At 38.1% G+C, this 24,311-nt stretch overlaps 4 protein-coding genes across 5 annotated transcripts; 2 read left to right on the top strand and 2 right to left on the bottom strand.

Annotated features, from left to right (window-relative positions):
• Positions 1-392: 392 nt before the first annotated feature.
• On the top strand, positions 393-5,310 carry LOC125213549 (protein SMAX1-LIKE 6-like). Its single transcript, XM_048114152.2, has 3 exons — positions 393-1,945; positions 2,821-3,067; positions 3,194-5,310. The coding sequence occupies exons 1-3, from the start codon at positions 753-755 to the stop codon at positions 5,012-5,014; spliced, it is 3,261 nt and encodes a 1,086-aa protein (XP_047970109.2). The 5' UTR covers positions 393-752; the 3' UTR covers positions 5,015-5,310.
• A 776-nt stretch (positions 5,311-6,086) lies between these two features.
• On the bottom strand, positions 6,087-9,186 carry LOC125214410 (uncharacterized). The gene is made up of 3 exons (XM_048115427.2): positions 8,954-9,186; positions 8,073-8,363; positions 6,087-7,506 (listed from the first exon to the last, which is right to left on the bottom strand). The coding sequence occupies exons 1-3, from the start codon at positions 9,098-9,100 to the stop codon at positions 6,358-6,360; spliced, it is 1,587 nt and encodes a 528-aa protein (XP_047971384.1). The 5' UTR covers positions 9,101-9,186; the 3' UTR covers positions 6,087-6,357.
• Positions 9,187-9,927: 741 nt separating this feature from the next.
• LOC125215041 (Low temperature viability protein) lies at positions 9,928-13,290 on the bottom strand. 2 transcript variants are annotated; one of them, XM_048116333.2, is made up of 6 exons: positions 13,053-13,289; positions 12,256-12,710; positions 11,556-11,969; positions 10,889-11,467; positions 10,550-10,677; positions 9,928-10,182 (listed from the first exon to the last, which is right to left on the bottom strand). In XM_048116333.2, the coding sequence occupies exons 2-6, from the start codon at positions 12,679-12,681 to the stop codon at positions 10,179-10,181; spliced, it is 1,551 nt and encodes a 516-aa protein (XP_047972290.1). In that variant the 5' UTR covers positions 12,682-12,710; positions 13,053-13,289; the 3' UTR covers positions 9,928-10,178. The 2 variants fall into 2 exon arrangements, with proteins under 2 accessions (XP_047972290.1, XP_088922747.1); XM_089066621.1 differs by lacking the exon at positions 9,928-10,182 and having other exon boundaries at positions 10,546-10,677; positions 13,053-13,290.
• Positions 13,291-18,738: 5,448 nt separating this feature from the next.
• On the top strand, positions 18,739-22,974 carry LOC125215102 (sodium-dependent phosphate transport protein 1, chloroplastic-like). The gene is made up of 10 exons (XM_089068807.1): positions 18,739-19,193; positions 19,413-19,520; positions 19,740-19,895; positions 20,007-20,222; positions 20,325-20,534; positions 20,755-20,892; positions 21,777-21,878; positions 21,995-22,060; positions 22,340-22,424; positions 22,590-22,974. The coding sequence occupies exons 1-10, from the start codon at positions 18,837-18,839 to the stop codon at positions 22,685-22,687; spliced, it is 1,536 nt and encodes a 511-aa protein (XP_088924933.1). The 5' UTR covers positions 18,739-18,836; the 3' UTR covers positions 22,688-22,974.
• The last annotated feature ends 1,337 nt before the right edge of the window (positions 22,975-24,311 follow it).

The following is a 24,311-nucleotide window of genomic DNA, read 5'->3' as shown; positions in this document are numbered from 1 at the left end:
CCAAGTGTGTCATCTACTATGAGACAAAGGAGTAGTAAACAAAAAGAGTGTTATTTAGTATTTACCATTTCACGCCTCAATAATGGAGGAAAGGAACATATCACGTCAATGTGTATGTATATAGCATGTGCTTATTTCTCTACGTAGTAATAATCCCGTCTACACTAACTAGCCCCTCATCTTCTTTACCACATGAATTTGTGATTTAAATTGAATGCCATTTACTCTCACCAAAGGTAAACATAAATACCCCATAGTGTTCCAAATTCCATATGTCACTCGATATAATTAAATATTGTTTTCTCCGTCAGTCATGAGGAGTCTCGTGTTGTCATTTTAGTCCGGCTGGCTTCCATGATCACACTCATGAACTATTTAACTGGCAAATGAATTTTTGGTTTAGAGGAATGAATAAACAAATCTGTCTTCCTGCAATTCTGAAACAGAATCTATGCCTCAGGATTTTGTTGTGATGACTGTGTGATATGCTCTATTCAGCCCCACTTTCTCTCTCTTCAATTCTCGCACCAGCAAAAATTCTTTTACCACTGCTTCTGCAACTTCAATAATATATACTGCAAACCTCATTCTTCAAATTATTTTACACAAGTGAAATCCCTTTCACACAAAAGGCCTAAAAAAATATTGAAAAAGGCGAAGCAAAATCCCTTTCTTATAGTTTCCGAATTATTTTAATTTATTGGAATTTGTGTATTATTTTATATTACTATTACGGATAAGCTCGGTGGCCGATGCCGACGCCGCTGGGCACAGCCCGCCAATGCTTGTCAGACTCGGCGGCGGCGGTGCTGGACGACGCCGTCGCTGCGGCCAGGCGCCGCAGCCACGCGCAGACGACCACGCTGCACGTGGTGTCCGCTCTACTGGCTGTGCCTGCTTCTCCTCTCCGCGATGCCTGCACACGCGCCTGGAGCAGCGCGTTCTCCCCACGCCGCCAGTTCCGCGCCCTGGAGCTCTGCGTCGGCGTCGCGCTCGATAGGGTTTCGGCGTCAAAATCCGCCGCCGCGGAGGAGCCGCCGGTTTCGAACTCTCTCATGGCGGCGATCAAGAGATCGCAGGCGAGCCAGAGGCGCCATCCGGATACGTTCCATCTGTATCAGCAGCAGCTGAATTCGAGCTCGCCGCAGGGTACGCCGTCGATTTCCGCGGTGAAAGTTGAGCTGAAGCATTTCTTAACTTCGATTTTAGATGATCCGATCGTGAGCCGCGTCTTCGGCGATGCGGGCTTCCGGACTCAGGAGATCAAGCTGGCGGTTCTGAATCCTCTCTCTGTGTCCAGATTCGCCTTCACGGCGTCACGGCCGCCGCCTCTGTATGCGTCTGGTCTGGACAATTTCGAGCTGGACAAACGCGCTCGCAGTTTCCCCTTCATCGACGCTTCTGCGGTGGAGAAACTCGATGAGAATCCGAGAAAAATTGGGGAAATTCTGTTGAAGAAAACTAGGAGAAATCCGTTGCTCATTGGCGCGGCTGGAAATGATGCTTGTAGGAGCTTTTTAGATTGTTTGAAGAAGGGCGAATCCAGAGTTTTGCCTAAAGAACTTGATGGATTGAGTGTGTTTTCGATCGAACGTGAGATTTCCGAGTGCATCGGTGAGCGTTTCAGCGAAGAGATGGTAGGGTTGGAGTTCAAAAAAGTCGATGAATTAGTCGAAAATTGCCAGGGCGCCGGGATTATCGCCAACTGTGGGGATTTGAAGGCATTTTTGGATGCTGAATTGGTGGAATTTGCTAGTAATGTGGTTTTGAAGCTGAAGAGGTTGTTGATCAACCATGGTGGAAAGCTGTGGTTGATCGGCTTCTTGGCTGATGATGATGGCTACAAGAAGCTGGTAGATCTGTTTCCTTGTATTGAGATGGATCTGGATTTGCATCTGCTGCCTATCACTGCTTCATCCATGGGAGTAAAGCCTTTCAAGTCCAGGTCATTGCTGCACTTTTTTATCTTGGTTTGTCTCTTCTTGTTGGTGTAATTATTTTAATGTTTTAGTGATGCATGCTTCGTTTTGTTTTATTGCGTTGGACAAGTTGCTCAGTACTTTTACCAATAATTTAATTGAAAGATGGATTGGTGAGGTATGGAACAAAGTTGCTGGTTTAAACTTGGATATTGGTTTTCTTTTCTTCTGTATTCATCTTTCAGATTGTGCACTTGTTAGATAGTTTTGATTTCTGTTCCTCACTTGCAAATCAGTGCAAGACGGAACCCTTTTTAGTTGAGCATTCTGTAGGCTGAGTGCATAGAACTCAGTTGAAGTCTCGAAAATGATACTACTACAATTTTAGATCGGTGGGAAAAAATTGTTTATGATGCTTGTAGTTTGTTGCAATCGCATACTTGTTGGATCTGGACAGCTGCCCTAGTTATTTTGACATTGATATTTGGATTGAGGGATTTGATCTGAAATCAATTTATTTCAATCGTTAATTAATTCAAGTGGAATTTAGATCATCTGAACACAGTCATGTAATGAGAGTGATGGATTTTGAATCTATCCAAACAACCAAAGTGGATTAACTACCATGGTTCTCAAGTACATCACTGGGAATAATCGATCTAATAATCTCACCACTCCTTAAAATGTTTAAACTTTCTGTCTCAATTCTTCTCAATCTTGGAGAAATTTGAAAATTCTATACTGTTCCATCAGCTCCAATAATCTATGAAATACTTGTATAAATGGCTTTGCTTGTTGTTTATATCTAGCATGTACGTTCAAGGTCAAGCACCTAAAGTACTTTCTGGCTTATGAACATGTTCTAAATATGTTTGACAGTTGTAACCTCATATGCCTGCAGCTTGATGAGGTCTTTTGTTCCATTTGGTGGATTCTTCTCTATGTCATCTGAGCTTAAAAGTCCATGCACAAATGTTACGAAACCCATGAAACTATGCAGCTCGTGCAATGAAAAGTATGAGAAAGAAGTTTCTGATGTCCCGAAGGGAGTTTCAACCAGTTCAGTTGCTGATAAGCAATCAGTGAATCTATCTCCGTGGCTGCATATTGCTGAATGTGAAACAAGCAAGAAATCCTGCGCGGAAGAGGTTCGTTACTCCTTCAAATTCAAACTTGTGTTTAGGCTTAGATTGGTAACATGTACATTTCTGAATTATATTGTTTGAGTTGGTAGGAGATGGTTGGTAAACAGGTGGTCTGTCATTTCAGTGCAGGCTAATAAAGACAAAACTATACTGGATGCAAAAATATTGGCCTTGCAGAGAAAATGGAGTGGCATCTGCCAGAGGCTTCATCACTCTCAGACATCTCAAGTGGATACAACTGTACCAAAGCCACATACTTCTATTGCAACAACGCTGCAGCATGTACCCATACGAAAAGACGCAGTTGGTGCGGGTTCATTATCCGATGGAAGCAATGTGACTAATATGAGTACTTGCATGCTCTCAGACTGGCAAAAGAACTCTCTTCTAAAGCAAAATTTAAGTGCCAGAGTAATTGTGCAGGCTGAAGTACCAACACAAGGTTTGGGGCTGAATGATTTTCAGAATTCATATAGCTCTCAGCAAAGGACGAGCCTGCCCGTTGTTTGCACATCTTCAACCTCTGTTGTCTCTGTGGCCACAGATTTGACGCTCGGAACATTTTGTGATTCTTCTGGGGAATTCAGAAAAAATCCCAGCTTGCGAGATGGTTGCAATGGTCTTCAGAATTCTGAATCATCTAGAAGCCTTGAGAAATCTCTGAGCCAACTTTCTCAATCTTCATCTTATTCTCAACATCATGGAAAGCAGATGAATGCAAAGGACCTCGAACAGCAATGGCGTGTTCTGGCTGAAAAGGTTTATTGGCAGTCGGAAGCCATTCAAACTATTGGTCGAACTGTGTCACGTTGCAGAAATGAAAATGCAAGATATCATTGCTCAAAGAAGAGTAATCTTTGGCTGAGCTTTTTGGGGCCTGATAAAGTGGGGAAGAGAAAAATAGCTGCATCTGTTGCCGAGATGGCATTTGGGAGAGAGAACCACTTGCTATATTTGGATCTTTGTGCTCAGGATACGAACCCATTCAACTACATTGTTGATTGTTATGATTCAAAATACATCAAAATGCAGCCTGGGAGGGAACTGATAGTTGATTACCTTGCTGGAATGTTGAGCAAGCATCCCGACTCTGTTGTGCTCCTTGAAAATGTTGAAAAGGCTGATTTCTTGGTTCGCTCTAGTTTATCTCAAGCCATCAAAACAGGTAGATTTCCAGATTCACGTGGCAGGACCATCTTCCTCAATAACAATATATTTATCCTCGCCTCAACTGTCGTAAAGGGCAGTCAAGATCTGCTTTTTGGTAAAGAAGCCTCTGAGTTTCCAGAAGAAACAATTTTGGAGGCCAAAAATATGCAGATGCAAATTTTAGTAGAACCTGTTGGTGATATCTACAGAAGGAATAGCACTACACTCGTTTCACTTTTCTCAAGTGAAATGACCCCTAACCAATTCTGTTCGAGTAAAAGAAAATTGATGAATGTTGGCTCAACCAAAGCTGAGGTATCGAAACGTGCTTGTCAACTGTCCAGATCCTTTGACTTAAACTTGCCTGATGATGGCGGGGAAGAGGATAGTGATATTGACAAAAGTGATGATGATTACTCGGATGATTCAGAGGCATGGCTGGGAGAGTTGCTCGAGCTTGTTGATGAAAAGGTGGTGTCTAAACCATTTGACTTCGATTCTCTCTCTCAGAAGATACTAAGGGAGATAGATGCACAGTTGAGAAAGATAGTTGGAGCCACTGTTCTTCTAGAAATTGATAGACAAGTAATGGTCCAAATGCTTGCAGCTTCTTGGTTAACAGAAAGAGAGGACGCGTTGAGGGATTGGATCGAGCAGGTGCTCTGTTCGGGCATAGATGAAGCTCGTAAAAGGTGCAATGTTGCTTCTGATTTTGTATTGAAATTAGTTCCCTGTGACTACGGGCTTGTTGCGAAAGCACAAGCCTCTAGCGTGTGTCTTCCAGCAAAAATAAACGTTTAACCGATCTTTTTTCAGGTATGCATCTTATTAATTGTTATAAGATGTTGTCTATATCTGTCTATGTTTAGGTCATGTAACGCTATGCATTAGCTTATGTTTTGCATATAGTAGAAGGAATAAATAGGTTTATTGCAACTTGTCAATGACTTCTTCCTGTATGAGGTATAGCCAGAGAACTACTATATTTTTGTATCTTATTTTTCTCATGATGCTGAATGTAATGATATGAAAGTTGAAGGATTAGGCACCTCTTGCATGTGTATTTTCGGAATAAAACATTTTCGTCCATGTTTCCATTGCTTTTTTCTCCTTGAATTTTGTTTATATTCCTAGGTTGCATGGAAAGAATGTTAGGGTATATGCTTAGTCGAAGCAGCAGTTGCAGGTTTTCATAAACACAAAAAGGCAAAGGAAAAAGAAAAATGAGAGATTGCTTTTTATCATAAATTGTCAAAAAAATCACAAAGTTTAGTCAAATTCAAATAAATCCCACAACTTTCATAAATAGCTAGTTATATCATCATTTTGATATTTTTCTTTTAACTGTCCTATTTATTTGTTTTTAAAGGAAATTATTGTGTATGCTCGAAAGATGAAATCTATTGTTTTTTGCAAATTTGTAGTATTTCATTCACTAAAGTCATTTGATTTAGTAGGGAAAATATGTAGTGGAGTATAAGATTAGGCTAAAGTATTTTCGCTTCAATTTATATATAATTTCCTTCAAATATATCGCAATGAGATAATTTAAAAAATATTTAAACTATTTTTCAAAGTTGCAAAATAGACCAAAATTAGATCAAAATTCATGATTTTTGTGATAATTGGCTAACTTTTATTAGATATTTATTGAAGACTAGTAAAAAAAAGTTTAATTCGCCATTTTAATAAGTGAAATATTAAACGTATTGAAGTCGCAACATTCATCTGAAGAAGAGTAGTGATGAAGACTGATTATTTTATACCGCTGCTTCAACTTTCACTTTTTTTAGGCTTTTTATAATTATTTCGTTTCGTCCAATACATAAAAAAAGGAAACAGCGTGGGAATACTAGAAAAATGCCATTCCAGATTCCTCAAAAGATCGATATATAAATAAAAGGAGCGCAAGCAGTTTAACCTACGTAGAGAAACAAACCATAGTCTAGCGAGGGCTACCATGTCACAAAAGCTGAGTAGCAGCACCCTTCCAAATTAGCACACAAACGCTTGAGAAAGAGATTACTGATAAAAGTGCATCTCTTTATCCCAATATATACGAAATTATGCGAGCGACATCTCACAATCCTTTATTAATTCAATACATGAAAGTCACACAGAGCACGCAAGTTGGTTGAGTGCGCTTACCATCCTCTCTGAGTACCAGCAGGGTGTCCGTTTAACCTGTCAAGCACAGCATTAAAGTCGATCGCCTGGCCACTCTCTTCCAGCCTCTGAATGACACCAAGAACGTGGTCGCTTCTGTATCCCATGCTGCTCAGCTTCTCTATCAGCTCACTGTAAGGATGGCCGCGCATGGCCTGAGGTGGGCCTAACATGTTACTGCTAGGAACACGAGGTGGATTTTGCGGAGGGACGCTATTCTGAGGATAAACATTTTGTTGGAACTGAGGCTGTGGAGGCAGATGATGCGCCCTTCCTGATTCACCATCAAAAACCATGTATGTATTTCCAGGGGGAAGTTGGGGACGAGGCCCGCCAGGCATGTAACCATCTCCTGATTGAGCTGTGTATCCAGGCTTGTGTTGTTGTGTCGGGACCTGCTGTTGGATTGGCCTGGCAGGAGGAGCACCGTACCCATAAGGTAATCCATCAGAACCTGCCGAACCAGGTCGGGATGCTCCTGCAAATGATACCTGCATGTGCATGCTTCCAGGAGCCATTTCAGAAGGAGATTGATTTGGCTGACCCGAAGGATAGGGAGAGTAAACCATTGGAGAGGAGGCTCTAATCTGTGGCGGCATAGCTGACTGTTGGGATTGTTGAACAGGCTGCTGCTGGGACCACTGCTGCGGATATGACTGAACCTGCGGCGTCATGTTTCCCTGAGGCTGGGACTGCTGTGGTGCCATCCTGGAGAGGTCTTGAACTTGAGATTGTGCAGGCAAGTACTGAGTTTGAGATTGTTGTGGTGGGGGGATATTGGTCATTTGTTGAGGAGGTAAGCAGTATGCCTGTACTGGCGCCATACTCTGTGGAGGCATGGATGACTGAGGTGCAATTGAAGGATGCTGATGCTCAACTGGCCGAGCATGGTGAGAGGGCTGCGGAGCTACTTGATGAGGTAGTGCGAGTGCCAACTGCTGATCATGATAATCTGATGAGTTCTCTGCACTTTTAGGTTCAGAAGCAGGTGCAGAAGTTCTCTCCTCATTCTGCTGTTTAGTGTTAGCTGAAGTGGAATCCTTTTGTACAAGCTGAAGTTTGGCTAACTCCTTCTGAGTATCAGCAAGTTCCTGCTTATCTCTTAAAATCTGCACAGACCTGTGCACCTGTATTCCAGTTATTAGTTCAATCATTCAGAGAGGTTGGATATGAATCATAGTAAGGTAGACAGAAAGAGAAATCAATGAGTAATGTTTGAAAGATAACTCTTCATCCAACTTTGCAGTTTACCTAATGATGTATTTTAGACTTTTAGTTTGCAGCGGTATCATCTCACTATCTCAATTTGCATAGCTTATGACTGGTATACAAATTGCAGTCTAGTTCCAAGAAAATATTAAACAAACAACTCGTGTAAATACAGCAGCAAACACTATAAAAAAAAAAAACCACCGATTGTGACAGTATATACAGCATGCCAAACCATAAATATCCAAGAAAGTACATGCTTTAGAGTATAGACTCAAGATTCGAAATAAAGAATGCTCAGTTTCAGTTTCCATGAAAATCAAGATTCAACAGAATATTTATTCATACATATTCTGGAAACTCTCCAGAAATGAAAAGCAGGGGGATGCCACTAATGAACAAAGAGCCCATGCCCGTATTATAGATAAAGGACATCAATTTATAAATTATAATGGTGAATAGCAAAATTAATTGCAACACATACCTCTTGAACATGCTTCTCCAGAGATCTGAGCTTGGAATCTGCCTCTCCATGATCACGAACCCAGTCGGCATGCATTTCTCCAATTGATTTATCCAGATTGTAACAGTATAATTCCAACTGTGACAGCCGTGAACTAATTCCCTCAAGAAAACGCATGATATTGTCAGTGTATTTCTTCATGGTGTTATCAACAGTGGAGATTACATCATGACTAAATGAGGATTCTTCAGGTGTACTATAGGTTGATGCAGGAAAAACAGCTGATCTCGCCATTCTGCTTTTGTTAAACTCCTGTTTAATCCAGAGCAGATATCAGTGATGAAACTTGGACAATCTTAATTAAAAAATAAATAAGTAAAATATCAGCAGAAACAAGCCCAGCATTTTGAACACAGTCAAACGAAAACTAATGCTGCTGCCTACAAACTCAGAACCCAGAGGGAACAAGATACTGATGTGCACAGAATAGGTATTCAGCAAACCATCAATGTCTCATAAATTTAAATGCTTTTGTTCTCAATCATTCATCTTTTTTCCACAACCAAATAATCTCAGATCCCTCAGTTTACAAACCCACTCCTTAAGTTTAAGTGTATTCGGGAATAACAAATTTAGCACAGAAATCACCGGCAATAAGGAACTGCAGCACGAACAAAAAAACAGAACGTTGCATATGCACCAGATACTTAGTTTAACAAAGAAGAAACATATCAATTCAAAACTGTAGAACCGATCAATCTCATCAACACAAAATAGTCAACACCTCCGATAAAGCAGCAAACCCTAAATCAGACGTGATAATCCAATACCGCAACAGGCGAAAATGAAAACATAATAGAAGCTCCGAATCATCAAGAAATGATAAATAAAATGAAATATACCTTGGAGGGATTGGGTGCAATGGAAGGATCGGTGTGGATACCATTATTTCCATCCTGATTTCCGTAATCCTCGTGGGAACATAGAATATCATCTGAGCCGAAATCGAACGATTTTGAACCCGAATTTGGGGCGCGTGCCGATGCCATTGCTACTAGGGTTTGCTGCGAGAAAATATAATGGGGGGAGAGAGAGAGAGAGAGAGAGAGATGGAGATAGGAAGAAATAAAAGCAAGGTGTATGTTAAGCTTGTGAAATTAATAACAAAGCTATGAGAAAAATATAGTACTGACTTATATTGTCAAATATTTAGGCTAAAAAATTTATCAGAATGTCCTTTTTTTTGTTACCAATAATTTCTCATTTATTTTCGAGAGGATGCTATTGTTGACTCAAATTTCCTACTTATTAGTAACTAATAATGGCGTTTTAAAACCTAGACTTGATAATTAGAGAAAAAATATCTACCAATTAGAAAATTGTTAATACATTTTATTTTATACAAAGTCTATAATTTGAGGCTTAATCAAATACATAATTTAAAATATTTTTGATAAAGTAAGTACTTAATAATTAGAATTAAATATTATATTTATGGACCACTATATAGAATCTCAATATGTCACCATCACCACCGAATGGATAACACAAAAGGGTTAAGAAATCAAATGTGAGAATATTGAAAAAGACAAAATAATAGTGTACTCAATTAAAATTAAGAAAATCTCTAGTACCAACACCCGATTAATTCTAAACTACCTTCCATTTTTATTTAAAAAAGGCAAACGTTGGAACATAACTATAGTTAAAGTAGGATGGGGGGATCCAAGTGCAAGCCATGAATTATTATCAAATAAAATTGAAATTCTCACATAATCTATTTTATGTTATACTAACTAATAACCTGGAAAATCATGTTGTCTCAACATGAACAACCAGATGAGTCTTAAAAAAACAAAATCACACGCCCAATTCATATTGCAAACTTTGTATCTCTATTAAAATATAATGAGTAATAGCGATCCCTTGTCGATATCCAATCGCCAAACAAAACAGTTTACAAAGCCACAACAACCAGCTGTAGAGTGCATTAGAATCATAATTTAGATGAACAATATCTAAGTTGACACTTCTCATTATCCAACTCCAGCCAGCCGCCTAAGACGGGTAAGGACTATCTGATATTGTCTTTGTAGCGACCTTGCAATTTAGAACTGTCTCTGAAAGTTACCTGCAAGTGACAAACAAGAAACAGAGAAAGAATATAAGTAATCAGTATTCATTTTCAAATGTGAAACAATAGAGATCACCCAGATAAGATCTATTGAACCTATATGTGATGGAGATGTAAATCAGTTCAGGATAGTAAATAATGTTCAATGTTAATGTGTTCGTCTCGGTTTATATATCCAACACAACAATTCCCACCAATAAGTAGACATTCCTTCACAAATGTCTGCTTCATGATTGGTCACGATCAAGTATCATGCATCGTATAAAATGGTGAGCTAAGAAAATTAAACTGATCCAATTATTTCAACAATGATAATTATCATTTGTAAGTGCTCAAAGGCCACATCAAACGGTTATATACTCACATGAGATGAATAGATGAAGGTCCAGTGAAAGCTGCAACTTTTTGAGCACGATGAGACTCAAACTTATAAACCTCTTTTGTTTCCTTTTTCAATTGCCGTGCCTCGCGTCGTTCTAATTTAACAGCAGACTGCAAAACAATAGTTTTGTATTCAAATGATGGTACACTAAGCATCGAAAATGGGAGAAGGGAGGCGTGCATGCATGGTTGGAGGACAGGGCGGAGAGGGAAAATCATCAGTATAAATAATATGGCTAAGTTAGTAAGTAGAATAATTAAAAATATTCCTCTATAGCTATCAGAAAATATGTAGGGGCCTGATAAACAGAGCTTTTTATACCTTCCTCTCTTTCTTTTCCTCCTTCGACTCTTGAGCACGTGGCTTCTTTTTATGTAGATCACTTTTCTTGTTATTCACATCTTTCTCATCTTTTGTCTTCTCTTCAACTCTTTTTCTATTAGCAGGCAAAAAGTCTACGGGAAGTCTCTCTCTCCCTCTAAGTGTTATAACTTGGCTGGTGCCAGTAGCAGATCCAGATAATGCCTCAGCAATCTTCTTCTTCCTCCTCCCTTCTGGAGCTCCTATTTTAGCAGGGTGATTGTCGAGTGTTGAATAAGTAGTTACGATAGTCTCACAGTCCCAAGCTTCTGCTTCATCGCTGCTCTCTTCAACCAGCACTACTTCTTGATCATCCTGATCTTCAAACTTCTCAGCATATTCTCTGCATCGGCGAATCACTTCAGCAGTTAATTCAGGGGGCTCATCATCAAGTCCTTCATTGTTATGATGCAAGACATTTGATGGATGGCCCTCAAGAGCATTGCTCAGCTTTTCTTTAAGGGACTCTTGGCAATCTTCCTCATCCATGTACCCCATAAATTCTTCTTCGTTGTCAGAACCATATTCTTGGAGCTCAAGCTGCATTAAATTATATCCAAGTGAGCCTGTATACATATTCCTATAATACAAACAACAGGGAGTAATAAATATGAAATCATAAACTTACCATATCAAACTGCTCATCAAGTGGACGACGAACTCTAGGCCTCTCATTATCTAAGTATGAGGAAGACCTATTCTCTGTTGAGCCAGATACAATGGTGTCTTGAACCCCTGGATGATTAAACCTTGAGCCTGAAGTAAAACTCAACTTCTCATCAAGTTCTTCACCAATAAACTTCTCATCAACTTCTTGACCTACACTTCCTTCGAAAAGATTTGCTTTGACAACAAAATCCTCTTCTAAGTCCTCAACATCAGACCCAAAGTCTGAAGAGTTACGATCATCCAGCAATGCCGCAATTTCAGGATCCAACGCTTTATGTAATCTCACATCAACAGTCTTTGCTGCCACACTGTAAATAGATTTCTCAACAGTATCACTCACATTGGAAACCTCAACCCTTGAAGCATCATAGGCCTACCACATTAAAAAGTAAAGTATTAATTGCAGTACACAGAGTTACACAATAATCAATAAAACACCAAAATCATGACAATATACTAACATCAATACAAGAAATAAGGTGCTTAAACACAATGATTGATTTTTCCGCATAAGAAATGTAAGACTTTACAGCATCCATGTTCAGCCCATCAATTTAAGAGATTGATATAATTCTAACTAGCATAAATATGAATTGTTACAAAATATAAAACTGAATTTCAGTTTTATAGAACTCAGAGATGGATGAATTCAGTTATACCTTAACGTCTTGCGGAAGCTGATGGACATCAGCCTTGGGATTATTAAAATATGTTGAACCACCGCCTGTGTTCTTTATCTCCCGCATATGGGCCAGATAATTGTACCCATCATCTGGAAACCCTAGCTCCAGAATCTCCCTTCGTATATGATCAGGCAAGCCCGTAGATTTAGATTTATGGTCAACCACTTCTCCAGAGCTACCATATGGATCCTCATCATCATAATCATCAGGGGCATCAGCATAAATCGAGTCAGGATCAGCAGAGTCTTCCATTGTGGTAGGTACATACTCATTGTTGTCTACACGTACAAAAACACGATCACCCATTGGGTCCGATGTTGAGTAATTCGGATCAGATGTGTCCCTGGCCATGAGCTGGAATGTGGCTGATTTTTTCTTATCAAAGAATTTCTTCTTTCCCATGTTTTCAGGTATCCTTATGTAGCTTGAAACTAGACAAAAAAAGAAAAAATAAGCTTATATACCAGAAACTTAGAGCAACACATAACTATAACTTCGCATGACCAGGCCTTATCATCGTTATCATCCAGTTCTTACAAATTAAACTACTTTCCAGTTCCTATGAATTAAGTCCAAAATTACTACTCCAAGTCATGAATTCAAAACAAGTTTGAGCATTACATTAATCCAATTACTATGAAGTGATTCCAATTTAAGTCGTAAATTCTCGCTCCCTTCGCTAGCTCAATTCACGAGCAACTTTCTCCTAATTTATCCTTTCAATTCAATTCAATGTTAGAATACAAGAGGAATAAGATTAAAAAAATCCTTACCGGCAATGGGTGTGAAGCTTCAAGCTCTAAGCTTTTAAATATATCTTCAAAGGAGGGTGGATAATGAGGGCTGAATAGGAGAAGAGACACAAGCAGGCAATGGATGGCGATGGAGAAGTGCAGCGGTATTGATTCAGGCGTAAACACTGGAAGATTCGGAGAGGGAGAAGGAAACCGAGAGGAGTAAACGTAAATGTGATGTTGAATAAGGGTGGAGATTTTTCTAGGGTTTTATCTTTCTTGCGTTCCTTTTCTCTATTTCTCTTTGGATTATTTCATTAAGGCCCAACAATAATGTGTACTCCATTGTACTACTATAGATAGCCCAGTTTATTTTACTAATTTTTCCACTGAATTAGAAGATGGTAAAAAAGAATATAGATAATATATAACTAATTCAATATTTAATGGTCAACTATAATTAAATAATAATCATTAGATATTTAAATTAGTAGTCTAAATCATTAGTCCTGGAATGTCAATACGATCAATAAGGATATTAACGTCAATTTATAATAAATTAGTTGTAACTAACTTTTAAAAAACATCATATAACTTTAAAATGCATATAACTTTCTCGATTGAAATTATTTTTTCGCACAACATATATCAAATTAAAGATAATTTCATAAGGATTCTAACGAGATCTCACTTGCATATGTTCTGATGTCAAAATTTGAAAAAAAAATCAAAATTTTTCAATTTTTTCGTATAACAACAAATGTCAACATAGTATATAAAATATGTAAATATAATACATCTAGAATGTCATTCTTTAAGCAATGTGTTGACATTCTCAAATCATTGTGCTGATATTTTCAAAATACTATATTGACATTTTCGTAAAAAAACCTTAATTTAGTATTTTTTTATCTTTTTCGATTTAATTAATAAAAATGAAAATTACACGTGACAATTTTTAGACCACTATATGATCTCAAATTAGTTGTAGTTGGCAATTGATTGCTCCTCGTATATAATTAGTGCATATCAAATTTAAATATTACTCCATTTATCTTTTCACACTAACTAAAATAAATTTATAGCTTATTTCGTTTAAACTGACTTACTCATATATAATTAGTGCATATCAAATTTAAATATTACTCCATTTATCTTTTCACACTAACTAAAATAAATTTATAGCTTATTTCATTTAAACTGACTTACAGAGTGTTAGTGTACCTTAGAGCATCCCCATCCGTGCTCTTAGCTAAGAGCACGGAGGTGGGTCCGGACCCACTTTTATTCCTTATCCTTAGCTAAGAGCACAACACCCACATCCGTGCTCTTAGCTAAGAACAAGCTCAAGGGTCCCACCATTCTATTATTCAATTTAAATACTCCAATTATTAAAAATATTTCTACATTATAAAAATACATTATAAAATAAAAATTACATAATTAAAATCCTAAAAAATACAAATTACATAATTAAAATACTAAAAATAAAAATACATAATTAAAATAAAAAATACATAATTAAAATCCTACAAATTAAAAATTACAAACGTGGAAGACTATTCCTCTAACCCCAATTGCCTCTTGAGACCCCGGATCAATTGCTCATGTGTTGCAAGTTGTTCCGGGGTCATGTGAGACGTATCGGTCATATGGAGTTGACTCAAGATGGCCCACAACGAGTTGTTCGGGGGTGGAGGAGGCACAAAGGGAGCGGGGGCGGCGGCGGATGGAGTCGGGGCGCGGCGGCGGGTGGTCGTCGCCTTCTTCCTTCCGACCGGCCGGCGGGAACCGCTCGGGCCAGCGTCGGGGCTACCCAAGTTAGTTCCGGCAAGCTGGGTAGCCACATCATCGGAGGAGGATAGAGCTACCGACCTCGACCGTTTGCTGGAGGAGCTGGAGGAGGATGCTACTATGCCGCCCCTATACTTCGGATGTAGGCGCCCCTCCTGCCAACAATCGAGGTACTTGAACGGTTTGAACTCCTCCCGTTGGTAGGTCGCCAAGGCGGCACTGATGATGTCGAACTCGTTCGTGCCGCTCCCCGCCGACCGCTCTTCTTGGAGGTAAATCCCCTGAAACTTCCCGATTGCCTCGTTGCATCTGAACATGCAATTGCGAACCATACTATCATTGCGATATATGGTTCCCTCCGGCCGGGTTTCATTGTAGAGGCGAGTGATGCGCCACCAATAAGTTTCCCCGGTTTGGTTCGTGCCGACGTCCGGATCTTCGGAGACTGCCAAGTAGGCTTTGAACATCGCCATCATCTCACCGGAGTGTACGGGGTGCGGGTGCCACGAACAGGAGGAGTAGGACCAGAAGTAGGAGTAGGAGTAGAGCTGTTGCTCCCTCCCGATCCGGGTTCGGGTGCCCACCCGAACCCGGGGGCGTTTAGGTCGTGCACCGGGTAAGGACGGTAGCCACCCGGAGCTTGTGAACCTTGGGTTTGAGGAGGGGCCGTAAATTGGGTTTCCGGACTATATCCGGCCTCGGAGTCGAACCAATCGTGGTTCCAACCGCGATTGCCGGAGGGGTGATCGCCGGAGCCGGACATTGTGTAGTGTGGTGGGAATTTAGATGATAGAGTATGAGGAAAAAAGATGAGAGAATGTAGATGATGATAGTATAGATAATAGATGAGAATGTGATTTTTTTTGTGTTGGAGTGGGGGTATTTATAGATGAAAATGTGAATTTTGGGGAAAAAAAATTAAAAAATAAATTAAAAGTGGGTAGAAAACGGATATATTTTTTTGGGAAGTGGGAAAATATTTTTTTTATTTAAAAACATTTTTTAAAATAAATTTCGAATTAAAAAAAAAACCGAAATTGCCAACGGCTATGCCGTTGGCCAATCAGAAGCTGCCACGTAATTGTGCTCAGCGGCACGGACGTGCTCTTAGCTAAGAGCAGCGCCGTGCCGCTGGCACAGACGGACAAGCTCCATCGGCGGACGGACGGCTTGGTGCTCAGCGGCACGGACGGACGAGCAGCGGGTTGAGCACCGCTGCGGATGCTCTTACATGCCCATAAACTCTATTTATATTTCTATTCATAATTCATACTATTAATCATGTTATTTGTTGATACTAAAAGTGTTAAATTTAAAAACAACTATAAATTCAATTTGAATTGTGTATTATACTCGTTAAAAGTATGAATATATAATGATTTTTTTTCAAACTTACTGTGTTTATAGCATATTTGTTTAATCTGAATCTATTGCAGAGCCTATACTTGTTTTACCCTAACTTATAATAAACAATCGAGTACAGTATTTTTTGTGTTTTATCGGTTGTAAGCGCATTAGTAATGGTGGCCGATCGCAAGGGCCGAGCGATCGGCCACCCCATGGGCTCTCAAAGTCCCCCATTGTGGAGAGGGGGCCTAACTCCACTCACCAAAGCCTCCGCCCCAAGGCCGAGCAATCGCCTCAGGCGATTCGCCGACGGCTCCCCATGGGCTCTGAGATAGGACCCCATTGCGGGTGTCGGGGCCGATTTTGAATTTTTTAAAAAAATATAGTTTATTAAATTTCTTCTCCTTATAAATACTTTATTCTTAATTATACGTGAGAGAAAAATGTGAGTAGAGAATTAATTTATTATGTCTTTTAATTTAAATTATTTAGATATTGACATTAAAAATAAAAGAGAATATTGTTGATGTGGAAATGAGATAGGCTCTGTGATGGACTATTATTGCAGTGAAATGAGCTCTGAGATGAGCTATTAACATAACAAGAGGAAATGAAGATACGCTTTGGAGATGAGCTCCGGATTTAGGATTTAAGGCTCCGTGAATGCCCTAACCAAACAATGGAGTGGAGTGGAGTATTAGAACAAAATATCACGTGGGCTAATCCTACACGACTTAGCCAAAAGCCCAATCATTTTTTTTAGATTGAGTGAACTACCTCAAAAGTTTTTAACTTTCCATTTTATGACACCTTAGGTTTTTAATAAAAAAAATATTACCAGACGACCCTAACTTTATACATAATCACATATTTTATTTTTTCTAACTAAAATGCCCCTAAGCCCTAAAAGGGCATTATGGACATCTCAGTAAGAATGCTGACAGTGGCGGCCTTCAAGCTGCACAATATCTATTGTTCACACCTATTCCTTAATAATTATGGCATAATTACCATTTTTGCTCACACTTAGGTAAGTTATCAATTTTTAATTTAGATTAGTCATGTCATATGAAAAATTGAAAACACAACGTTAATATACATAAACATTTTATAGTATAAAACTAGTCCAATACTTTTAAATTATAGAATTTACATAGATTATATGGAAAGAAAATTAAAATTATATTTTGTGAATGGTGGTTTTTGCCGTGAAACCCTATAATTAGATTTTCTATTGGTTGATATATTCATTTTAAAATTTCGTTTACAGCCTCTAAAGCAGCCCTTTGTTTAACAAAATGTTTTGAAATATATTCATTTCAAAATTTCATTTACAACCTCTAAGGCAGCACTTTATTTAATAAAATGTTTTGAAATGATACTATGGGAGCATATAGTGAATAGCTGTCAACATTTTACACATTACACATTTAAGAAGGTAATTTACTAATAGGTAATAACCTAATATACGATTATTAATAAAACGTCTTATTCTTCATTAGCCACACGACAACCATTGTTGTTAAAATTTTCGATACTTTACTTTCGTTCAGCTCCTCCTTACCTTTCAACATCTGATCATTTAGGCGTCTTAAACAATATTTTAGTGGGAGATGAAAATTATTTTCAGAATTTTCAAAAAATTTAAAAGTAGAAAAATCAAGAAAATTGAACTCTTGGGAGGGGCTTATTAAGCCCTTCCCCGCCTCTTACTGTGTCTGTCACTGCTTTGGAGATTCATCATATTCATACATGTGCGCCTTTATGCCCGTTCATATTTTGTTGAATAGACTAAATATCTTTTAATTACTACTATTCCAGTTTACAAAGAAGATAAATGAATTGAAGAAAAAACCCTTAAAATATAGCAAGGAAAATATAAGCGCGTGGGAAAAATCAAATATGATTTGACAAAAGTCTAGGTAAGGTCTGCAAACTAGTGTAGGTATGCGCAGAGTAGGTCTGCAGGTTGCGGGTACTTTGATTGAAATGCCCTTCAAGGCATTTGGGTATTTTGGTCTGAAAATTGGCTACAAAACACAAGATATGTGATTATGTTTAAGATTAGGGTCGTTTAACGATATTTTTTTTTATCAGGGGCCTACAGTGTCACAAACGAAAAAGTTATAGACTTTCGTATAGTTCACTCTTTTAGATTAATCCCTAGCAAATCTAGCGGTGAACAATCGTTTTTTAGTAAAATTTTAATATACTGCTAGTACGAGTTGTATTTCTCAAATACTCCACCTAACTATTTTATCTCAAAACTAATTAAAAAACATTCTTATATAACTACACTACTATTTTTTCTTCTATTTTAATTTATCATTTAGACTCTTGACATCTTAAACTAAGATTATTACTTTCAAAATAAGATTATGAAAAGACAGCTAGAACAAAGGATAAAAAAACGTTTTTATAGTTTAGTTGCTGGTGGGCTTTCAACCACAGTATATTTCAATTTGACAAATTCTTGGATTTGCGTTTTCTAATGTAAGAAATCCAAAATATCAAGGGTTGACGATAACAGCAGTTTATCTGGTTTGGATTGTATCACACGTGGTTGGTCCGATCACCACTTCCCCAAAACCTCAAACTCCCACAGCTTAAACTTCATGATTCCCACGCCAACGGAATAAACCAATGAATTTCAACAACTCAACCATTTTTCTCTGGTGAGCCATGAACGCCGCCAGAGGTCTGCTCATTTCCCTCAACTCCGCTCCCAAAACCCACCTCCCCGCTCTCCACTGCAAGCCCCGCCCCTCGCCTTTCCCGCTACGCCCCTCCCGGAGCTCCCACTTTCGCCGAATTGACGGCGGAAGCACCTTCATTTGGAGGGCAAGATGGGGAAGAGTGCGGGCGGATGTCAAGTCGGAAACTGTGGAGTCGGCGCCGGACTCGGCTCGGCTCGACCAAGCTCTTGCCGCGGATGACGGCGTCGCCGCCGACGACCTTCCGTGGTGGGAGGAGTTCCCGAAGCGATGGGTGATTGTGCTCCTCTGCTTCTCCGCTTTCCTGCTCTGCAATATGGATAGAGTAACTTCTTTACTCAATTTAACTGCGTGGTTGTTGTCAAGATTCTATCTTTATCATACCAATCACTAAATAAATATGAATTCTTAATTCTTGTCATCACATTCGTCTGTTAATACATCATTTTGAAATTTGGGATTCAAGGCTGTCTAGGCTACCTTTTATTTCTCATGATTCTGGGAGATTTTGTGGAGAAATGTAAGCAAATATAATTTCTTTCAGGTGAACATGAGCATTGCGATACTTCCAATGGCATCAGAGTATGGTTGGAGTCCGACAACGGTTGGTTTGATTCAGTCCTCCTTTTTCTGGGGTTACCTTCTCACTCAGGTATTTAGACGATCTTCACTTGTTTTGTAGTAGCATCATTTGTTTTCACCTGCATCTTATGGTTTACTGCTATGGCATTCAGCTTGAGTTTTCTGCCTCTTGATTCTTAGTTTTCTGTTATTTTCACCCGCTACATATGCTCTGAATCTTTGATGATTTGATAGTACTAATATATGTGCAGTTGATATCTTATCGATTTGTCAATGACATGAATGTCAGATTGCAGGAGGGATATGGGCAGACACTGTTGGTGGCAAATTTGTTTTAGGATTTGGTGTAGTTTGGTGGTCAGTAGCAACAATACTCACACCAGTTGCGGCAAAACTTGGTTTGCCTTTTTTACTTGTCGTCCGTGCTTTCATGGGTATCGGAGAGGTTAGCAACATACTTGAGACAAATGCTATGCTTGATGTATTTTATTTATTCTGAAAAGAAAATACAGCATACTTGTTAGTCTGTGGAGTAAGCTAGATCACTTTCTTGCAGGGTGTTGCAATGCCTGCTATGAATACTATACTATCAAAATGGGTTCCTGTATCCGAGAGAAGTAGGTCGTTAGCATTGGTTTACAGTGGGATGTATCTTGGATCTGTCACTGGTCTGGCCTTTTCACCGATGTTGATTCACAAGTTTGGCTGGCCATCTGTCTTTTATTCATTTGGTTCTCTTGGCACAATTTGGTTAGCTTTGTGGCTTAATAAGGTAAAATTCTAACATAGGCATGTTCTAGATGCATTTATTACTAACACTCTTCCAGCTTTCGAATAGTTAAATACTGTTCTTGACAATGATTGCATGATGCAGGCTCACAGTTCACCCGCAGAGGATCCTCAACTACTGCCTGCAGAAAAAAAGCTTATTGTTAGCAACTGCATATCGAAGCAACCGGCTAAATCGATACCATGGAAATTGATATTATCAAAACCACCTGTGTGGGCTCTGATAGTATCTCACTTCTGTCACAATTGGGGAACATTTATCCTTCTTACCTGGATGCCTACATATTATCACCAGGTAATGCACATTTGAGTTTTACTCAACTGCCTATGGCTGTGAGATCATGTTTTGATTCATGTTGAAGAAAAATTCTATGAATCATGTTTTGATTCATAATGTTGAAGAAAAGTTCTATGAATCTGTCATGACCACGGATACAGTCCTTTGTTGCTTATATTTCAATCATATATGAACACCAATGTGTAAGTTCAGTTTATGATGCCATACTCTTTTGTAGGTGTTGAAGTTTAATCTCACCGAGTCAGGACTGTTTTCTGTCTTTCCATGGCTTACTATGGCATTTTCTGCCAATTTGGGTGGTTGGATTGCAGATACTCTAGTAAGTAGAGGTGTATCGGTAACCGTGGTTAGAAAGGTATTGCTCTTTTACTTTTGTATATAGCTAAAAGAATGCATGTCAAAGTAGTGAATGCTGTTGCTTACTTTTGATTTTGAGATGAATTACTGAAACTTGTTAAAAAAGATAGTTAATGTCGAAGTCTAGTGAACCAAGTCAACTTTAAATAATGAATCAGACAGACTGGAACTTACTAATCACTTTTATGAACATATTTTATGATGTAAGTAAAATCGTGTAGCAATCACTATTTCTTTTGGAGGGGATTTTGTTGGCCTCTCTGTAGAAAAACTGCCCTGATTGGAGGAAGTGCCTTTGAAGCCTTTTTCTTTGCATTGTACAGCTAAAGAAATATAGTTGCACCATTGCTATTAGTAATAAGCTTTTTCGCACAGAAACAGGCACTCATCCCAGCCTCACTGCTTTAGATATCACACCTATTTCCCATGATAAAACATTTTCCCAAAATAGTGTGATGGTACAGTACTATATAATGCTCTAAATTTTCACCTCTGTGAGTTCTCTCTCTCCCTACGAAACAAGAGAGCTATAGTATATAAGGAAAGAAAAGTACAAGTCTAAAATACGTTTAAAATATTATTGGTGCTCTGCATAGATAATTCTATAGATCTAAACGTTTTACCCTTTCACCATGTTTGTTACTGGAACACAAGATTTACAACGCATTTATTTATTTTGAGTGCTTCCCAGGAAAATGTATTCTTTATGTTGATTTATGCTCTAGGCAGATATTGTGCTGCATCTTGAAAATAGTTAATTTTATGTGTTTGGATAAATTGGCAGTCGCACCACCTACATTTGATAATAACCCCCCGACTTGAACATGGAGGAAACAAGGATTTTCTTATTTCACTGTTCACATTATTCGTTGTGTTGTACAGATGATGCAGACGGTTGGATTCTTAGGCCCGGCGTTTTTCTTGACTCAGTTGAGCCATATTGATTCCCCTGCTATGGCAGTTTTGTGTATGGCTTGCAGCCAGGTATGTTTATTAAACTGTTCAGAAATCATAAAAATCATGGTGTTGTTTAGTCGCCGTCCTTGCATATGTGCTGTTGCTACTTTGCTTATAATTTCCTCAAGTAATCCTTTTTGCAGGGAACTGATGCCTTTTCACAATCAGGATTATATTCGAATCATCAAGATATTGCTCCTCGATATTCAGTACGTATTTCCACCTAATATTTCCTGTTTTTGTGAGTGAAGGTATATATACTGGCATAATAAACTTTGATAAGTTTTAGTCAAAGGAAACATAGTTGAAGCTCTTAATATCAAAGTTAACTACTTTCTGAAGAAACTCGGAAGACATCCGAGCTTCATATGTTGTTTCGAGTGAAATTATACATGCTAATACGAACAGAAAACATACCGTAAGATATTGGGGATGGTTGGAAGAGTAGCTGTTTAACGATATCTTCGTCTGTAATAAAACCTTTACAGGGTGTATTGCTTGGTCTATCTAATACTGCTGGAGTGCTGGCTGGAGTTTTCGGAACCGCGACAACTGGTTACATCTTGCAACATGGTATGTCCTTTTAAATAATCTCATTACTGGACTAAAACTTCCATGAATGTGTTAATGCAACATAAGCCAACGAAATACTCTAACAATCGGTTCCTGAAGTGCTCAGCTGCTTGCTCGTTGGTTTTTTGCTACCATCGCGTTTGATGGGCTAGTTTGGTTTTTCAGGTTCGTGGGATAATGTTTTCGAAGTGTCTGTGGGGCTCTACTTAGTTGGGACCGTGGTGTGGAACCTTTTCTCAACTGGCGAGAAGATCATTGATTGAGCCTGGATATCGGACCTTGAAACATACAGGATACAGTAATAAACTTAGGAATCTAGCTAGCTCTGCTGCAAACAAAGCCCATTTATAGGCTCGTTTTTGCTGCGAGGAGTCTTTCATGAACCGGGCAGAGCAGACTGACTCCGCGTCTGAGCCGGAAACCATGGGAAGCAAGGATTCAGGGATTGAAGGTGCCCTTGATGTATATAAATGTATTATGTACACGAATTCATTGATAATATGTGATTGGAAAGGCTTCATTATATGTGATGATAGATTAATTTTGTGCAGTCTTACATCTTTTTTCCTGACTGCTGTAAAATTGGTATCTACCGAAATTATTTGAAGTATTAACTTTTTGTAAGTTGGGTCGACTTTGTAGTTGTGTATCTTTAAAAAGTGAAGTACCGATCTTTAAAAATTGTGAATAAATACACAAATTTAAACATAATTGTGGATTAAACATAATTTGAATATCAATCAATCAAAATTAAATTTAACTGTTATAATTTGCATTTGAACTTTAAAAATTGTGAATAAATACACAAATTTAATCATTATTGTCAATTAAACATAATTTGTATATCAATCAAAATTAAATTTAACATAATAATTGATGGAAATCACTTCATCAATATAAATGGTGTATCTAAGATTTTCGATATGAATGAATAAATATCAATTTTATAAGATCCACACCAGTAAATAAAAGAGATAATTAACGAAGAATGAATGAAAATTACAAATTTAGACAATTAATAAGGAACAAAGAGAGCAACACAATATTCTTTTTAACATGATTAATACTTCATTCACTGAATTCGCAAATCCCATCATATTTTCTTTGGTATAAATGGTAGATATAATTTGACTCATGATTATATTGATCCCAAAAATTAAAAAAGAAAATGAAATTCATAATTTGTAAAACTGATTTATAAAATTGTGGCACAAACCATAATTTTAACTAAATTTTGCGAATTTGTATCAATTTATCTCAACTTTGGTATAAATGTTTATCACTTTAGCTTGACATACACGTGCCCATATAGACATCTCTGCCTCCACTAATATTATGATCACAATATTAATATGTTTGACAGCAATGTAACATATAAATATGAGACCATTTGAGTAATCTAAATTAAGACTACTCTTGACATTTATATATTCCATGATTAGTTGGTTTAAATTACAGTATCGAGCTTGAGTTTGCATCACACATCACACCAATTTTTAATACATATTTAAAACAAATATAATTACTAAAAGATGTGCAAAATATATTAACTACTAATATAAATTTAGAATAATAGGCATAGCCATAGCCCATAGTATTTAATGATCAATTTCGTCTCACCTTCAGATCCCTACATGTTTTGACACACGTTTGATTTCACCGCCATTCTAAATTTGCAAACCGGAGTAACAATTTTGCGACCAATCATCTTCTTTCCCCAACAAGTCACAATTTTCGATTTTGGGATGCAAATAAAAAAACTTCATTCGTTCAATAATAAAAGTTTGTTTTATATTTTTTGTCTATACGCAATAAGATTACAAGAGTTTGATTTAAGTAGATTTAGTTTTCCATTATCTCATCTTAACTACCTATCACTATAAGATT

This window comes from Salvia hispanica, chromosome 3 (assembly GCF_029641045.1).
Source record: "Salvia hispanica isolate PSC_SH4W2 chromosome 3, Shi_PSC_v1, whole genome shotgun sequence".
Classification (NCBI taxonomy): domain Eukaryota; kingdom Viridiplantae; phylum Streptophyta; class Magnoliopsida; order Lamiales; family Lamiaceae; genus Salvia; species Salvia hispanica.
This window is presented reverse-complemented; position numbering and strand designations above follow the sequence as displayed.

What these genes read in the sequence shown, in the direction of transcription:
- LOC125213549 (XM_048114152.2), top strand. Translation starts at nt 753, where the DNA reads ATGCCGACGCCGCTGGGCACAGCCCGCCAATGCTTGTCAGACTCGGCG. An exon ending in GTAAAGCCTTTCAAGTCCAG is followed by an intron (nt 1,946 to 2,820) that starts GTCATTGCTGCA and finishes ATATGCCTGCAG; the next exon opens with CTTGATGAGGTCTTTTGTTC. An exon ending in AGAAATCCTGCGCGGAAGAG is followed by an intron (nt 3,068 to 3,193) that starts GTTCGTTACTCC and finishes ATTTCAGTGCAG; the next exon opens with GCTAATAAAGACAAAACTAT.
- LOC125214410 (XM_048115427.2), bottom strand. Translation starts at nt 9,100, where the DNA reads ATGGCATCGGCACGCGCCCCAAATTCGGGTTCAAAATCGTTCGATTTC. An exon ending in TTGCACCCAATCCCTCCAAG is followed by an intron (nt 8,364 to 8,953) that starts GTATATTTCATT and finishes TGGATTAAACAG; the next exon opens with GAGTTTAACAAAAGCAGAAT. An exon ending in TGGAGAAGCATGTTCAAGAG is followed by an intron (nt 7,507 to 8,072) that starts GTATGTGTTGCA and finishes ACTGGAATACAG; the next exon opens with GTGCACAGGTCTGTGCAGAT.
- LOC125215041 (XM_089066621.1), bottom strand. Translation starts at nt 12,681, where the DNA reads ATGGGAAAGAAGAAATTCTTTGATAAGAAAAAATCAGCCACATTCCAG. An exon ending in AGCTTCCGCAAGACGTTAAG is followed by an intron (nt 11,970 to 12,255) that starts GTATAACTGAAT and finishes TTAATGTGGTAG; the next exon opens with GCCTATGATGCTTCAAGGGT. An exon ending in TTGATGAGCAGTTTGATATG is followed by an intron (nt 11,468 to 11,555) that starts GTAAGTTTATGA and finishes AATTTAATGCAG; the next exon opens with CTTGAGCTCCAAGAATATGG.
- LOC125215102 (XM_089068807.1), top strand. Translation starts at nt 18,837, where the DNA reads ATGAACGCCGCCAGAGGTCTGCTCATTTCCCTCAACTCCGCTCCCAAA. An exon ending in GGGGTTACCTTCTCACTCAG is followed by an intron (nt 19,521 to 19,739) that starts GTATTTAGACGA and finishes CATGAATGTCAG; the next exon opens with ATTGCAGGAGGGATATGGGC. An exon ending in TAGCTTTGTGGCTTAATAAG is followed by an intron (nt 20,223 to 20,324) that starts GTAAAATTCTAA and finishes TGCATGATGCAG; the next exon opens with GCTCACAGTTCACCCGCAGA.